At 36.4% G+C, this 19,144-nt stretch overlaps 1 protein-coding gene across 4 annotated transcripts in view; it reads right to left on the reverse strand.

The window, feature by feature from the left end:
* Positions 1 to 19,144, reverse strand: part of WDSUB1 (WD repeat, sterile alpha motif and U-box domain containing 1) — a 53,987-nt gene that overhangs the window by 3,240 nt on the left and 31,603 nt on the right. For all 4 annotated transcript variants that reach the window (XM_036118517.2, XM_036118519.2, XM_078070849.1 and 1 more), the window contains one exon: positions 14,093 to 14,233. In XM_036118517.2, the coding sequence (XP_035974410.1) occupies positions 14,093 to 14,233 (141 nt within the window). The remainder of the gene's footprint in view (positions 1 to 14,092; positions 14,234 to 19,144) is intronic.

Consider the following 19,144-nt stretch of genomic DNA (forward strand, 5'->3'; position numbering starts at 1 on the left):
TATGTTTTCTCCCGGAAGTTTTTTGGTTTCATGTCCTACATGTCTTTAATCCATTCTGAGTTAATTTTTGTATATGGTGTAAGATAGTGGTCCCATTTCTTTCTTTTGCAAATGGCTGTTGTTTTCTCAGCACCATTTATTGAAGAGGCCTTTCCCTATTGTATATTCCTCATTCCTTTGTTGTAGATTAATTGATCATATATGTGTGGGTTTATTTCTGGGCTCTCTATTCTGTTTGTATCTGTTTATATGCCAATACCATACTCTTTTAATACCATAGCTTTGTAATATAGTTTGAAATCAGGAATTGTGATGCCTCCAGCTTTTTTTTGTTAAGATTGCTTTGGCTATTCAGGGTCTTCTGTGATTCCATAAAAATTTGCTCTTTTTTTTGTGAAAAATGCCATTGGGATTTTGACAGGGATTTCGCTGAATCTGTAGATTGCTTTGGGGAGTACAGATATTTTAACAATATTCTTTCAATCCATGTCTTTCCATTTCTTTGTGTATTCTTCAGTTTCTTTTCTCAATGTATTCCAGTTTTCAGTGTACAGGTTTTTTTGGGGTTTTTTTGTTTTTCTTTTTTTTTTACCTCCTTGGTTAAATTTATTCCTAGGTATTTTATTCTTTGTGATGCAGTTGTAAATGGGAGTATTAATTTCTCTGAGAGCTTGTCACTAGTATACAGAAATACAACAAATTCCTGTGTATTAACTTTGTATCTTGCAACTTTTTCTGAATTTGATTAGTTCTAACAGTTTTTTTGTGGAGTCTTTATAGTTTTTCATATATAAAAACATGTCATCTGCAAACAGTGACACCACTTCCTTTCCAAGTTGGATGCATTTTACTTTTTTTTTTTTTTTTTGCCTAACTTCTCAGGCTAGAACTTCCAATACTATGTTTTGTTTTGCGTTTCTTTTTTAAGTTTTTTTTTTTTTTTTTTTTTTTTGACGGGGAGAGACACAGAGAGGGAACACAAGCAGGAGGAGTGGGAGAGAGAGAATAGGACCCTGGGATCATGACCTGAGCCGAAGGCAGACACTTAACGACTGAGCCACCCAGGCACCCCTCCAATACTATGTTGAGTAAAAGTGAGGAAAGTAGGCTCTCTTGTCTTGTTCCTGATCTTACTGGGAAAGATGTCCGCTTTTCACTGCTGACATTGATGTTAGCTGTGGGCTTGTCATATATAGCCTTTATTATGTTGAGGTACATTACCTCTATACCCATTTTGTTGAGGGCTTTTATCATAAATGGATGTTGAATTTTGTCAGAGGCTTTTTGTGCATCAATTGAAAATAGGATTTTTATCCTTTTTGTTAATGTGGTATATATCATGTTGATTTACAGAGGCTGAACCATCCTTGCATCCTTGGAATAAATCCCATTTGATCATTGTATGTAATCCTTTTAATGTACTGAATTTGGTTTGCTAAGACTGAGGAATTTTACATCTATGTTCATTAGGGATATTGGTCCATAATTTTCTCGTGTGTTCTTGTCTGGTTTTATTATCAGGGTAATGCTGTTCTTGTAAAATGAGTTTGGAAGTGCTCCCTCTTTGCCTAGTTTTTTAAGTTTGAGAAGGATTGGTATTCCTTGAATATTTTTTATATCTTTGGAATATAAACACTTCATTAGTTTTCCACACATTTCTCTTGGATTTTGAATCCAGGTTAGGAAGTGTCCCCATTTCCAGATTATCAAGGAATTTATATTTCCTTCTAAGACTTTTTTTATGTTTTTCTCTCTCTAATCCATTTGGAATTTAGATGTGCAGTATAAGAGATGAAGGCAGTGTTACCCTTTTCCATATGGCTATTAGTTGTGAGAATACCACTTTTTAAATATTTATTGTTACCACTGACTTAACATATGCCATTTTTATCATTCACTAAATTTCCAAATGCACTTGGATCAATTTCTGTATTTAAAAAAATTTTTTTCCTGTTGTTCTATTCATGTGCCAATCCCAAAGGCTTAAAACATGTTCTAATATCTGATAGGGCTAGTGACACTCCTCTTTTTCATTTTCTAGATTATTTGTTGTGTGGTCTTTCCAATGGAACCTAATCATCATCTTCTGTATCACTAGGAAAAAATCTAATAGTGACATCTTGCGGACATTGTATCTTCTTATCATGGTATGCTCTCCATTTGTTCCAGGTTTACTTTGCAGGGATGTTCTTTGTTTTCTTCATGACTGTCTGGCACATTAAGTCCTCTGTTGTACATTCTTTTTTAAATTGACGTTGGCACACTATGGTAGTTTTGGGTGTACAACATAGTGATTTGGTAAGTCTGTACATTATGCTATGTTCACAAGTGTGTAGTTACCAGCTATCACCATACAAAGCTATTACAGTATCCTTGACTATATTCCCTATGCTGTACCTTTTATCCCCGACTTATTCCATAAGTGGAAGCCTATCTCCTGCTCCCCCCCTTTACCCATTTTGCCCATTCCCCTACCCACCCTCCCTTTTGCCAACTATCAGTTTATTCTCTGTATTTGTGGGTCTGTTTCTGCTTTTTGTTCATTTTTTTTTTTTATTCCACATATAAGTGAAATCATATAGTATTTGTCCTTCTCTGTCTTAGCATAATACCCTCTCAATCCCATGTTGTGGCAATGTTATACCTTTTGATTGCTTTTGTTTACATATACATTTACACATGAAGGCTATTGATTCCTCTTTGATTTGACTTGCTAAATGCTGATTAGACTTATTAAGCTATCGTCTCTCAGCTCTAAATTCATGCATGATACTGAGGACTCCGCATGCTGGAGCCAGGATAATGCAAACCACATTTCTGCTTTACCAGTTGGCTTCTTGTTAGATCTTGCAATTGGATTCCTCTAGAAGAAGACAAAAACAGAGTGAAGGCTCCTACCAGTGCTGTGCCTAGCCATGGCCCTTCATCTGGCAGGGGTAGTTGGTTATACTCTGCAGATTTTTTGCTTGTTTCATTGTAGGTACTGCCCCAATTTGTCTTATCCTTTCTCCTTTAGAGGCACCAGCTGGTAGCTACCCCTTCTTAAAGGCCTGGATTCTGGTTCTTGGAGACCCACATGAGGTTCTGATAACCTCAACTTCCTTTTGTTCCCTAGAGTCCTAGAGATGGTAGATGATTTCTGCAGATGCCGTTAGTGCCTTTTTCTTTTGAGATACAGTTGACATAAAGTCTACCTTTTTTAGTATACAATTCAGATTCTTAATGGTGATGGTTGTACAACTCTGAATTATACTAATTTCAAAACATTTTCATCACTCCATAAAGAAACCCTATACCCCTTAGCATTCACTCTCCCCTCTCCTGGCAACCACAAATCTACTGTCTGTCTCTATAGATTTGCCTATTCTGAACACTTCCTATAAACAGAATCATATAATATGTGGCCTTTGGTGTCTGTCTTCTTTCACTTAACATAATGTTTCCAAGGTTCATCCATGTAGCATGTGTCAGTATTTGTTCCTTCTTATAGTTGATTAATATTCCATTGTATGGATATACCACATTTTATTCATTCAGTGATGGGACATTTGGGTTATTTCCACTTTCTGGCTCTTATCAATAAGACTATGAGCATTCATGTACAACTTTTTGGATGAATATTTTCAATTCTCTTGGATATATATCTAGGAGTACAAATGCTACATCACATGGTAACTATGTTTAGCTTTTTGAGGAACTGCCAAACTATTTTCAACAGCAGCTGTACCATTTTACATCTCCACTGGCAATATTTCTGCAAATCTAACACGTTAACCTACTAGGAAGACTAGAATCTATCAAGTGGTATCTCAATGTGGTTTTGATTGTCATTTCCATGATGATATTGGACATCTTTTCTAGTGCTTACTGGGCATCTGTATATCTCTTATGGAGAAAGGTCTATTCAAATCCTTTGCCTATCTTTTAATTGGATGATTTGTCTTACTGTTGAATTGTAAGAATAGCTTGAGTAAGAAAATATACTCGAAGTTGAGTAAAATGAACCTTAATCTTCTATTACCATCACACTGGCCTATTACTGATAAATAATGTCCATGTTAATATTATATGTGGAATATTATGAATTCAATAATAGCTAATTCATTTGCCACCAGGCTAGATAAATCTGATAATAGAATGTTTTTGACCTTCCAGGTGAGAGGGGCCCACTTTTGTTATTTCTTAGTTACATTCCATTGTGGTGAGGTAATGCTGTTTGTGTTAGTGCTGGGTGCTTAAATACAGTTAATATTTATGAATGTCCCGTATCTTTTTAAAAAAGTGTAATGTCTTTTGAACGTTCAGGGTTTGGTACATTTCTGCTTTATGAAAGTTGTTGCTGTGTTTGAGACTGCATAGCTAATAATAGCTACCTTCCCTGAGAAGTGTGGTCTTTAGTATTACATAGTATTTTCCTGTGTCTTAAAAAAAATTTTTTTTTGGTCTGAATTCTATTTTTACAGACATGTATGTAACCCCTTCTTCATGCCTACCCTTTTATTTCTAGCCTGTCTGAATCCTTTAGGTTGGACTGTGCTTTGTTAGCTAATCTCAAATCTTTTTTCTCTTTAGTGATGAGTTAAAACCAAACTGTTTTTTTTTTTTTTTAGATTTTATTTATTTATTTGACAGAGACAGACACAGTGAGAGAGGGAACACAAGCAGTGGGAGTGAGAGAGGGAGAAGCAGGCTTCCTGCGGAGCATGGAGCCTGAGGTGGGGCTCGATCCCAGGACCCTGGGATCATGACCTGAGCTGAAGGCAGACGCTTAACAACTGAGCCACCCAGGCGCCCCCAAACTGTATTTTTTATATATCACATAAACTTTCACTATGGGAGCTGGTTTCATCAATTTTAATGCTGGTTACCTTTACCCTAGTATCTTTTAAAAAGAGACCAAGAGGGGTGTCTGGGTGGCTCAGTCGGTTAAGCGTCTGCCTTCAGTTCAGGTCATGATCCCAGGGTCCTGGGATTGAGCCCCGCATCAGGCTCCCTGCTCAGTGGGGAGTCTGCTTGTCCCTCTCTTGCTCACTCTCTTAAATAAATAAAATCTTTAAAAGCAACCAAGAACATACTCAAAACTTCAAATAGGCTTTTCATCAGTTAATAATCAGTGAGTGTATTCAATTTTTCATATTCTCTCATTTTTAATGTATATTTTATCTGCACTGTTAGAGCATGTTATCATATAGTGTTTTGTCACCTTTAACTGAATTCCCGTAAGTGAATAATTTTTCCTTCCCTGCTTGTGGATTGTTAGTTTCTTGGGTGGTGGTAGTGAATAAAATGTCAAATCATTCAGTCTATGGAGGTGCAGGTTTCCTACTATAACAAAGTCAGTTACACTGGCCGTAGTTCACGTAAACTTCAATATCAGCTTTTCATGGTATTATAAAATAGTGATTCTGTAGAATAAGTTTTCGGCTGGTAACAAATATTTGATAAACAGGAAAAGCAGGCATTTGGATTGGATCTAGAGCATTGCTAATGATGTGTAAGGTTGCACACTACTAAAGCTCATTCCAGAGCAGTGTGAGGGATTAATTATCAGAGCTACAAAGCAAAGACCCCTCCCCACCTTCACATACACACACAGAGCCTTTCATGTATAAAAGAAAAGCCACTGACGCATTATTATAACTAAAAATGACACTCCTGTTTTCTTTGAAAAATTCATGCATGAAGCTTACTACAACTAGAGTTGGCTTATTTAAATCAAAGGTGGTGCCAGGGGAGAAAAATGACAATTTTTATAAGAATATATAGTACACATTCAGTGTTAACTAGTAAGTTTGCTTGTTTTTAAATCCTTCAATAAAAAATATTTGTCCAAACAGTACCATTTGACTTTTGCTATAAACCAAGATAATGAGTGGACAAATCGAGAACTGTACCAGCAGCTAGTTCTAGCTAGTAAACAATATTTAATAATATACTCAGATGGACAGGTTCTGGTAAAATACCAAAGAAATGATACCTATTACAAGATTTGTTTCTTAGACTTCCATTTCTGGTAATCAAGCAGATTAAACCCCCAAATTTCTTGCTATATTATACTTAGAAATGTGACTAAAAGAAACATCTTTTTACATGTATAGCTGACTTGCAGGTTCAAATGGCTTCACCCTTATGAAAGGTTCAAGTGAAAAATATTAGCTCACTGGCCTGGGCTCTGAATTTATATTACCTTTGTCCAAGAAAAAAACTTGCTCAGTCCCCCTGTTGTCCTGGGAAATGGACAAAGCCAGCCCAGCACCTCTCTGGGGCTATATGCCCTCTTCCCGCACTGAAATTCCACAGGTAATACTTGACTGAAGGTGAACACTCACAGACAACAAAGAGCAGATTTAGGACTGCACAAACCTCAGAAAGTGAAAATAAATACAACCTCCGAATATTTCTAAAATAAGAATGAATCTATACTGTTCCAAAGCACTGTTACCTATATTAATTCATTTAATCTGCACAACAATCTTATGAAGAAACTGATGTATGGCCTGAATAACTCCCTATTTGACCTTGGAGTGACCCAAAAAGGCTGGCTCCAGAATCTGTGCCTTTAAACTCCAGGCTAAATCAGATTTCCAGAAATGAAAAACTACTGACATTGAAATTTTGAAGCAATGTCAATGGAAAGGTTAAACAGTGTTTAGAGGACTGGGAGGTAGGTCTGAGAAAATTACCTAGAAAGGCTGAAGAGATAAGGTATATAGAATGAGAATGGCTGAAAGTTTTCCAAAATTGATAAAAGGCACAGAGTTCCATTCAAGGAGCGCTATGCACCCTGGACAAGAATTAAAAATACTACCAAAGAAAAACTGTTTGAAACAAAAAAATCGGAATTAAACTGACATTATACTTGCACAGCAACAACAAATGCCACAGTATGTTCTCTCTATATAATTGAGAGGAAACACTTTAGAGAAAAAGCAAAACGGTCAGATAGTCATTTCAAAAGTGAAAAAAACTAACAAACCCTAAGTGTGAACACTGATTTTTTTTTTTTTTTTTACAAAGCTACCTAAATGAATTAACATACTTAAATGTTCAGAACAGACTTGAAAGCCATAAGATGATGGAACACCTGACTAGTGTAAAGTTTTCATTTCTACTCCTCACTCCAACTCCAAATTAAGTTTGTTTTTAGATTTTCTGTAATTCGAATCAAAATATCAATTAGATTTTCTTTTGTAGTATAACAAGATGATCCTAAAATTTATCTGGAGGTCTGAATGGGCAAAAATTGGACAAGCCAATTTTTAAAAAGATGAGCATAATTCAAACTAAAAATAGGGCAGGACCTATCAGTATTAAGATTTTATCTAGTGTACCTGTGTATATACTACATGACTGAGGATTTTCTTCTGCAGAATTACTTGGAAAAAGATGTCCATCAGCAGTGTGAGTTAATTTATGGCACGTTCATACCATGAAATACTGTTCTGTAGTTGTGAGCATACTGACAAATACTATCTCATATGTTAAGTAAATTCAATTTTTAAAGTTTATATCATATCCCTTTGTCACAGAATAAAATTATAAATAGAAAAATATCTGGAAGGCTATATCAGAAAAAGAAGAAGCCTCCACATCTTCAAAATCTATATTTCCTATTGCTTGTTTCTCACCAAGCACATGCTGCTTTTTATAAAGGATAGATGAATAAAAATACTGTGTAAGAATGCTTCTAAGGCAGTTTAACAGATACAAGGTGTAGAGGTCTTCTGAAACACCAGGGGGAGAAAAAGCCAAAAAGGACATGTAATCAATTCAGAAAAATTCAGCAAAGAAGGAGAAAAGAGCTAGAAGAAAGCAAAATCAAATGGAAACATGCTGGAAGGAATTAGCCCAGATAGATCAATCACAATAGACAGAAATCAGTTCAATTCTATTAAATTGTATAAAAAAATTCTTCATCTTTATTTAATTTCTACACCCAACATGGGGCTCAAACTCACAACCCTGAGATCAAGACTAGCAGGCTCTACCGACTGAGCCAGCCAGGCGTCCTGAGGACAGATTTTTAAAAAAATTCAACTTCAACTATATGTATGTTTCCCCCAGGGAACACCTCTAAAAGTAATACAGGAAGACTAAAAATAAAAAGATGGCAACTCTCCCTGGATTATACTACGTGGAAGAAAGCTAATCCCAAAATGTTATTTACTGTATGATTCCATTCATATAATACTTTTGAAATGACAACTTTTAGAAATGGAGGACAGATGAGGTCTGGAGGACATCTAAGTATAAAAAGGCAAAAGAAGGTTTGTAGGTTTGGAACTGTTCTGTCTTGATTGGTGGTTGATGTCCAAAAGGGACAAACTTGTAGAATTTACAACACATGCATGGAACTGGGGAAATCTAAAGTTTGTAGACTGCATCAGTGTCCATATCCTAGTTGTGATATTGTATCATTTTGCAAAATGTTGGCAGCAGAACAACTGGGCAAAGTGTACAGGATCTGTTATTTTTTAGAACTGCATGTGAATCTTCAATTGCTTCAATCAAAATCATAAAGGCTAAAATGAAAGAGGCAATACTAAATATAAGTAAGGCTGGGGAGCAACTAGAATTCTTATACACTGCTGGAGTGGGTTTCAACCAGTCTGGGTAACAGCCTGTACATATCTACTCTCTGGAATATACCCCAAAGCAATGCACATGGGTGTTCACCAAAGAAGATGATTAAGGTTCATGGCAGCCAATAATGATAGAATGAATAATTTGTAGTATATTCACACGTAAAAATTTAACAAATTACTGCTTTGTACAATAACATGGATAAATCACACAAACCATGCTTAAAGCAAGAAGCTAGACCCAAAAAAGACCTAGTTTATGATTCAATTTAGATAAACTTTAATCAGAAGAACATTTTTATTCATCTATAATGTTAAAAGTTAGGAAATGGGTTACCTTTGGTGAAAGATTATTATGTGAAAATCCAAGATGTACACTGTTTTAAAAATAGATTGAAAGAAAAATACCATGCAATTATGAACAAAAAGCAAGAGAATCAAGATTAAAACAAATGATACAATTCAAAACAAAATACATTAAAATGATGCCAACAAGAATATTTTAAAAGTAATTGAAAATGCAAACCTCCAAGAAGAGCGAATACTCAGAAATCTAATTTGGTGAAGTAATCTATTAAAAGCTGTATTTGAATTCATAATTCAAATCTCCTACAAAGGAACTCTCCTACAAAGAAAACTCCAATATCCCTTATGAACACAGATACAAAAATACTGAAAATATTAGCATATCAAATCCAGCAGTAAGTGAAGAATTCAAACCCCAGAGATGCCACAAAAAAAGTTCTAAAATCAATTCAGCAAAGTTGCAAGATACAAAATCAACATACAAAAATCAGCTGTGGTTCTATACGCTGAGGAATCCAAAAAGGAAATCAGGACAATTCCAATTACAAATAGCATCAAAAAGAATTAAATACTTAGTCATAAACTTAAGCAAGGAGATAAAAGACTTGCATGTTGAAAACGACAGAACATCGCTGCAAGAAATTAAAGACACAAAGGAAAGACATTGTGTTCATGCACTGGAAGACAATGGTTAAAATTCCCATCCTACCCAAAGCAGTTAAAGAGTCCACGTGATCCCCATCACAATCCCTCTCAAAATGCCAAAGACATTTTCTGTAGAAATAGAAAAATCCATCCTAAAATTCATATGGAGTTGCAAGAGATCCTGAAGAGCCAAAACAATCTGAAAGAAAAAGTTGGAAGACTCCCATTTCCTGATTTCAAAAGTTACTATAGACGAAGCCACAGTAACCAAAACAGTGTGGTACTGGCATAAAGGCAGCTATGTAGAGCAACAGAATACAGAGAGAAATAACCCCCCACATGTATAGCCTAGTGTTTTCAACAAGGGTGCCAAGACCATTCAATGGAGGAAAGAACAGTCTCTTTAACAAATGGTGCTGGCGAAGTGGATATCTGCATACAAAAGGATAAGTACACGATATACAAAGATTAACTCAAAATGGAACAAAAACCTAAATGTAGAAACTAAATAAAACACTTAGAAGAAAACACAGGGGCAATGCTTCATGACATTGGATTTGGTAATGATTTCCTATGTATATGACCCCAAAAGCACATGCAATAAAAGAAAAAAACTGGACTTCATCAAAATTAACTTTTGTGTATCAAAGGGCCCCATTAACAGAGTGAAAAGGCAACCTGTGGAATGGGAGATATACCTGTAAATCATACCTGAGAAGGTATATACAGAATATATAAAGAACTCCTGTATCTCAACAACAAAAAAACAGATTGAAAAATGGTAAAGGACTTAGATATTTCTCCAAAGAAATATAAATGGCCAAGAAGTAGCTAAGACATTCAACATCCTAGTCATTAGGGAAATGCCAATCAAAATCCAAATGAGGGATGCCTGGGTGGCTCAGTCGTTAAGCATCTGCCTTTGGCTCATTCAGGTCATGATCCCAGGGTCCTGGGATCGAGTCCCACATCGGGCTCCCTGCTCAGTGGGAAGCCTGCTTACTCCCCTCCCACTCCCCCTGCTTGTGTTCCCTCTCTTGCTATCTCTCTCTCTGTCAAATAAATAAAATCTAAAAAAAAAAACCACACACACACAAAATCCAAATGAGCTACTACCTCACACCCATCAAGATGACTATTATAAAACAAAACAAAAACTAGAAAATAGTTAAGTACAGGTAAGGATGTAGAAAAATTGGAACCCTTGTGAACTGCTGGTGGGAGTGTAAAATGGTGCAGCCACTGTGGACATGGTACAGTGATTCCTCAAAAAATTAAATACAGAATTACTATATGACCGGACAATTCGACTTCTGGGTATATACCCCAAGAGAACTGAAGGCAGGGACTTGAGCAGATATTTGTATACCCACATCCACAGTGGCATTATTCATTATAGCCAAAGGTGGTAAAAACCCACATGTCCACAGTTGGATGTATATACCAAGTATGATATAAACATACAATGGAATATTTTTTACCCTTAAAAAGGAAACCAATTGTGACACATGATACAATGTGGATGAATCCTGAAGACACTATGCTAAGTAAGTCAACACAAAAGGACAAATATTGCCATGATTCTCCTTATATGAGGTATCCAGAACAGTCAAATTCAATACCACTGAACTGTATACTCAAAAACTGATAAAATGATTTTATGTATTTTTATATTACAATAAAAAAAATCAATGAATGTAATTGTGTTAGGCAGAATAATGACCCACAAACATGCCTACATCCTAATCCTGGAACCTTTGACTATGTTATGTTAACACGGCAAAAGATTATTAAGCTTGCCAAGGAACTGAGGTCACTAATCAGCTGATTTTAAAACAGGAAAGTATCTATCACAGGAGTTCTTAAAAGCAGAAGAGGAAGGTAGGAAAGTGGGTCAAAGAGATGCAATGTGATACAAAGAGATACTAGGTTTGAAGCTGGAAAAAGGAGCCAGTGTATTAATTACCTATTGCCTCTGTAACAAATTACTGCAAACTTAGTGACTTAACACAATTTATTATCTTACAGTTCTGCAGATCAGAAATATGAAATCAGTTTCATTGGGTTAAGATCAAGGTGTTGGCAGGATGGCATTCTTTCCAAAGGCTCTAAGGGAGAATCTGTTTCCTTGTCTTTATTAGCTTCTAGAGGCTGCCTGAATTCCTTAGCTCATGGTCCTGTATCACTTCAACCTCTGTTCTGTTGTCACCTCTCCTCTGACTCTCCTGCTTCCTTCTTTCACTTACAAAGATCCTTGTGATTACACGGGGTCGATCAGATAATACAGGGAACTCTTCTATCTCAAGATCCTTCATATCTGCAAAGCCCTTTTGGCCATGTAACATTGATAGGCTCTGGGGCTCTAGAACATGGACATCCTTGGGGAGCCATCATTCTGCCTACCACAGGGGAGAACAACCCTCAGGTTATAGCCAGCAAAAAAAAATAGGACCTCAGTCCTAAAATCACAAGGCACTGAATTCTACCAACAACCTAAATGAGCAAGAAATGGATTCTTCCCTAGAGCCTCCAGCAAGGAACAGAACCTGCCAATACCTTGATTTTTGCCTGTGAGAATGTACTGGACCTCTGACCTACAGAAATGTTGTGCTACTAATTTTGTGGTGATTTGTTATGACAGCAATGGGGAACTAATATAGTAATCTATCATAATACAGGATAAAAGAGAAAAACCATCTTATTTCAGTGGATAAGCATTTTATATATTCTCAGCAACTGGAGATAGAAGAGAACTTCTTTAACTTGATAGAAGGCAGCTTACATCATACTTAACGGTGAAAGATTGAATTGAACTGAATACTTCCCTCTTAAGAGCAGATTAAGGCATTCCCACCACTTCTTTTCAACACTGTATTGCAAATCCTGGCCAGCATAACAAGAAACAGGACAAGAGGTAGGGGTGGAAGGAGGCATACAGATTGGAAATACGAATGTCTACTTGCAGATGACAGGATCATGTATGAAGAAAATCAAGTAAAAAGATCTATAAAAGGTATTATTACTAATAAACTGAAGCGAAGTCACAGAGTACAAAGTCAATCTATAAAATGAACTGTGAAAAACAATGAATTGGGAATTGAAATTTTAAAAACTAGTATCTATAGTGTTATAAAAATACTAAATACCTAATGACAGTATTAACAAAGTATGTGTAAAACCTATACACTGAAATACAAAGCACTGCTAACAGAATGAAGACCTAAGAAAAGGGAGAGCTGTGTGATATTCATGAGTTGGAGCTGTCAGTTCTGAATTGATCAATAGATTAAACACCATTTTGATGAAAATCCTGGCAGGCTTTTACACTGAAAACTACAAAACATTGTGGAAAGAAGTAAAAGAAGATACAAATAAATGGAAAGACATCCTATTCATGGATGGGAAGAGTTAATATTGTTAAAATGTCCACACTTAACCAAAGTCATCTACAGTTTCAATACAATCTCCATCAAAATCCAAATGGCACTTTTTAAAGGAATAGGAAAACCCATACTAAAATTCATATGCAATCCCAAAGTATCCTAAAGAGCTACAACAATCCTGAAATAACAAAGCTGGAGGCCTTATACTTCCTGATTTCAAAACATATTACAGAGCTATAGTAATCAAAAAAGTATGGTACTGGCATAAAGACAAACATACAGACCAATGGGACAAAATAACCCAGAAATAAACCCTCACGTCTGTGGTGAAATGATCTTCAACAAGGTTGCCAAAACTATGCAATGGGGAAAGACCACACTTTTCAAATGTCCACTGAATATTCTAATAAAAACGATCAAAACCATTCTTTTTCATGTTCATAAAATATTCTGATTGGTTAATTCTGCTTTGGGACACACATGCCATAAAAATAACCCTAAGTAATGGGTAAGAGAAAAAAGGAAATACCAAGGTATCATTGCAATGCTATTTACAATATAAAGATTTCCACTATTTGGTATATATATGTGTTTACAAGAGTCAAAATGTAACATAGAGCCACAGTGGAATAAAGTTATTAAAACTGAAAATTATGTAGACTACGTCAATATTTAGAAATGTATAAAGTTTTACACAAAAATTAAAAAACATAATATGGATTCACTGATTACAACTATGTAAAGTATATATGTCTGTGCCTATTGACAAAGATTAGAAATTAATGTGGAAAGATGCAATTTTATAACCTTTAAATCTTATTCCGGTAAGGTTGTTTAAATTCATGATAGACAAACATAAGAGATCTCAACAGTCTATCTCAAAAACAGTATTTTACCTTGCGTACTTGTAACCAAAAACACATTTCACAAGTAAAGCTTGTTAAACTTACCCCTTTTGTCTCCAATCTTATCCAAACCTACTCCATCCAATTTTATTAAGAAATATATAATGTTCAGTAGTTTACCTCAGATCAGAGGAGTTTAAAAAACTACTTATGAGCTATAAAACAGATTTTAAAAATGTTCCACATTTAAACAAACTTCTGTGAACTAATTACATTATTTTTTCATTTAGCACATGATATGCCCTGAAACTTAGAAAAGCATCACACATACCTGATGCAATGACAGGATCTTTCATAAGCTCCCTCGTTATTGGACATAGAAATTCATCAGGAATTCCAGAAGAAAGGGTTTTCACCTTTGTCCTGAGCTCTTCAATTTTCCTCAGAACTTTACTCCGCAGCCCTAGAGATTCTGAACAGAAATTATTTTGTTAGGGTGGGAGAAGCACTGGTAACCTCTATGCAAGGCTCTAGCAAATAAAGATTTTATCTATTACAACGAAAAATCTTCAGACATCTGTTTTACCACATGGAACTGTTTTCTTTATAAAATCTTTAATCTTTGTACTATAGAATACTGTGTGGTTAAAATAAATCAGCAACTAATGGAGAGTTTATTCTACACAACTTTATTCTGAAAGTTGGAGAATTTCAGACTGCTGAATACTAATAAACTGTACTAAAAATCAGAAAAGATTCTTTATTATTGGTTGCTGTGTTTAAACAAAAAAATTTCCTAACAATAATTTTTGAAGATCTTCAGTTTAATAATGTAAAAATTCCATCTGATGTTTAAAAATTTTTAAACTAGATATATCTGTTGATCTCATATGAAACACAATCATACATAAAGCTCATCTGTTTGTCCAAGACTGTACACACAAATTTCACTCATTTGTATTTTTACTTCTATCAAGTTTTAAATTATCTTAATTTTTTTTTAAAGACTTTATTTTTTTGACAGAGAGAGACACAGTGAGAGAGGGAACACAAGCAGGGGGAGTGCGAGAGGGAGAAGCAGGCTTCCCGCCGAGCAGGGAGCCCGATGCAGGGCTTGATCCCAGGACCCTGGGATCATGATCTGAGCCGAAGGCAAACGCTTAACAACTGAGCCACCCAGGTGCCCCATCTTAATTTTTTAATTTTAGGAAGTGTAGTGTAATTAGCTGTTTACATTTTTATTTAAACATTATTTTGAGAGAGAGAGCAAGAGAGAGCATGTGGGAGGGAGGGGCAGAGGGAGAGGGAGAGAGAATCTTAAGCAGGCTCCACACCCAGCGTGGAGTCCAACATGGGGCTCAATCTCATGACCCTGAGATCATGACCTGAGCTGAAATGAAGAGACAGACACTTAACCAACTGAACCACCCAGGTGCCCTAGAACTTTAAAATACATCAGAATGATGTGAAAAAATAAATGCCCTATTATTTAATAATTTATTCTGTTTGTTCAGTTTGCTAACTTTCCAAATCTTAAACACGAAGCAGATTCCTTAATTTACTAGAGAATGTTAACATTTTTGTCTCCATTCATAATAATGATTTTCCTAATTCTGCTATTAGACTACCACAGATGTTAAATTACATTTCAATTTTGGCTTGGGCCTGATCTGAAACTTACTTTGTTGAAGTTTAAAATGATTCTAACTATTAACCCTGAGATTCATCCTTCAAAAACTATTTCAAACCATTAATTAAATCCAAGAATTTTTTTTATCAGAATATAATTCTATTCCAATTGTTTTTACTATGCTTCTTTTGTTTTTAAACATCCTTTATTGAAATCTGAAATTATTGTTTTACATTATCAAGTGCTTCTGTGTGATAAGGTAAAGATTTATTATGAGAGAGGAATGAGAAATCAACTAATGAAGATGTTAAATTCAGCAGACCTTAAAAAAAAAAAAAAACACCCTACACTCTATTACCTACTTTTAGGAGGAAAGAGTAAATTATAAAGGAAATAAGTTATTACAGATACAAACATAACTTTCACAGTATGACCTGAAAACAAAACTATCTGACCCTAAGTATTTTCACAAACCATCATTCTGTTAGCTTCTTAAAAGGCCGTAAGATTCCAAGATATTTAAATATGTTCACATGCTATATTTACCATATAAGTAAGTATAACACTATACTTCAAAATGGTTTTAATCTTTTTGTTGTTATTTGACTCTTCATTAACAATAAATCTCACTATGGATATCCTATTTCCTAAGCTTTCCAATTAAGATTTTATTATAGTATGTTAATAGTAGTATGTGATACTATTTTTATTAGAGCATGACACTAAGACTTCAAACTATTTTTGATAGGGATCTGGTATCCAGAATATATCAACAACTCTTACAACTCAACAATAAAAAGACAAATCAATCAATTTAAAAAGAGCAAAGCATCTAAACAGATATTTCTCCAAAGAAGATATATAAATGACCAATCAGCACTTGAAAAGATGCTCCAATTCATTAGGTAAATACAAATCCAAACTATAATACCACTTCACATCTACAAGAGTGTCTATAATCAAGACGACAGGTAATAACAAGTGTTGAGAAAGAGCTGAAGAAACTGGAAACCTCACACACTGAAGTACTTATACATAAAAAACATGGATGAACCTTGAAAGCATTATGTTACATAAAAGAAGCCAGATACAAAGGGCACCTACTAACAGTTCCACTTATAAGAAATGTCCAAAACGGCAAATCCATAAAGACAAAGTAGATTAGTGGTTGCCAGAGGCTAGGTAGACAGAATGGGGTTCTTTTGAGGGGATAAAAATGTTCTGAAATTGGACGGTGTTTATGGTTATATAATTCTCTGAATATTCTAAAAACCACTGAATTATACACTTAAGGAAAAATGACTTGTATATTGAAAATGACAAAGCACTGTTGAAAAAAATTAAGAAGACCTGATTATACTGAAAAATGTCCTGGGACACCTGGGTGGCTCAGTAAGGTAAGCGGCTGCCTTCAGCTCAGGTCATGATCCCAGGGTCCTGGGATAGAGTCCCGCATCAGGCTCCTTGCTTAGCAGGGAGCCTGCTTCTCCCTCTGCCTGCCATGCTCCCTGCTTGTGCGCGCGCACTCTCTCTCTCTGGCAAATAAATATCTTAAAAAAAATTCTCTCTCTTCCTCTTCTTCTGCCCCTCCCCCTCCACTCACACATGCTCTATCTTAAAAAAAAAAAAGTCCTGTGCTTATGGATTGCAAGACTTAATATTGTTAAGATGACAATAATCACCAAATTAATGCACAGATTCAATATAATCCATACCAAAATAGGTGGCTTTTTAAGGAGTGCACTTGTGATGAGCACCAAGTATTGTATGGAAGTGTTGAATCACTACACTGCACACCTTAAATTAATAATACACTGCATGCTAACCGGAATTTAAATAACTTAAAAAAATTAAAAAATTTAGGGGGAGGAGCAAGATGGAGGAGTAGGAGACCTAAATTTCGTCTGGTCCCAGGAATTCAGCTGGATAGGGATCAAACCATTCTGAACACCTACAAACTCAACAGGAGATCGAAGAAAAGAAGAGCAGCAACTCTCTGAACAGAAAAGCGACCACCTGGAAGGTAGGAAGTGTGGAGAAGTGAATCCGAGGCGATATTCAGGAGGATAGACAGCAGGGGAGTGGGCCTCCGTCAGCCGCTACCAGCAAGTGATAGAGCAGCTGAGCACAAAATCAGAACTTTTAGAAGTCTGCTCTGCTGTGGGACGTCGCTCCAGTGGCTAAGCGGGGGGTGGAACCCTCTCTGGGACATTCTGGTCTCAGGACCCTTGGGGTCACAGAAAGACCGGGGGTGCCTGAGTGCAGCAGAGCTCCCAGGTATCCGAGCAGGGAAGCTGGCTGCAGAGACGGAGCCGAGGAGAGGGCTCTCAGCTCGGGGTTGCCATAAACTGTGATCCGAGGCACAGTCAGGCCACTGCTCCTCCAGCAGGGACCCAACAAGCGGCAGATCCGGGGAGACTCCCCCGGGAGGAGCAGCGTGGGAGTGCACCGCGGGGATCTGCTGGGTTTGGAGACTCCACACGGGGTCGTGTGCCAGAGATAAAAACACTCGGTGACAGGCTGGGTGAGCACGGAGTGCGGCCAGAGACCGGGGAGACGGGAGTGATTGACTGCTTTTCTCTGGGGGCACACTGAGGAGCAGGGCCGTGAGTTCTCGGCTCCTCCAGGCAGAGATTGGGAGGCCGCCATTTTCACTCGCGTCCTCCAAAGCTGTACGGAAAACTTGCAGGGAACAGAAGCTCCGAGAGCAAACCCGAGCAGATTACTTAGCCCGGACCCGGTGGGGGCGGGGCAATTCTGCCTCCGGCAAAGACATTTGGGAACCACAGCAACAGGCCCCTCCCCCAGAAGATCAGCAAGAACAGCCAGCCAAGACCAAGTTTACTGATCAATGAGAACGGCAGAACTCCAGCGCTGGCGGAATACAGCACATAGAATCCATGGCTTTTTTCCCCGATTCTTTAGTCTTTCAAAGTTAATTTTTTTAATTTTCTTTTTTTTTTTCTTTTTCCCTTTTTCAACCAACATCTTATCAATCCCTTTTTTAAAAATCATTTTTATTTTTCATTTTTAGAGTCATATTCTATCCCTTCATAGTAGTTAACCTTATTTTTGGTATATATATAAGTTGTTCTCTCTTTAAAACTTTGGGATACAGTTTCTTCTAACAGACCAAAATATACCCTAAATCTCTAGTGTATGGCTTTGTTCTAGTCTCCTGCCTGATCACATTCTTTTTTTTTTTTTTTTCTTTTCTTTTTTCAACCAACTTTTATAAAATCTTCTGTAATTTTCATCTTTACAGTCATATTCCATCCCTTCATTGTATTTACCCTTATTTTTGTACATATATAAGCTTTTCTTTCTTTAAAGTTTTGGGAGGCAGTTTCTTCTAACAGACCAAAATACGCCCAAAATCTAGTGTGTGGCACTGATCTATTCACCAGCCTGATCATATCTGATCATATTCTTTTTTTTTTTTAATCCTTTTCGTTTTCTTTTTTCTTTCTTTCCCTTTCTTTTCCCCCGGTTTCAGGTCTCTTCTGATTTGTTTAGTGTATGTTTTTCTGGGGTCGTTGTTACCCTGTTAGCATTTTGTTCTCTCATTCATCTATTCTCCTCTGGACAAAATGACAAGACAGAAAAAAATCACCTCAAAAAAAAGAACAAGAGGCAGTACCAACTGCCAGGGACCTAATCAATACGGACATTAGTAAGATGTCGGAACTAGAGTTCAGAATGACTTTTTTTTTTTTTATTTGACAGAGAGAGACACAGTGAGAGAGGGAACAC

Source organism: Halichoerus grypus, chromosome 4 (genome assembly GCF_964656455.1).
Source record: "Halichoerus grypus chromosome 4, mHalGry1.hap1.1, whole genome shotgun sequence".
NCBI lineage: Eukaryota > Metazoa > Chordata > Mammalia > Carnivora > Phocidae > Halichoerus > Halichoerus grypus.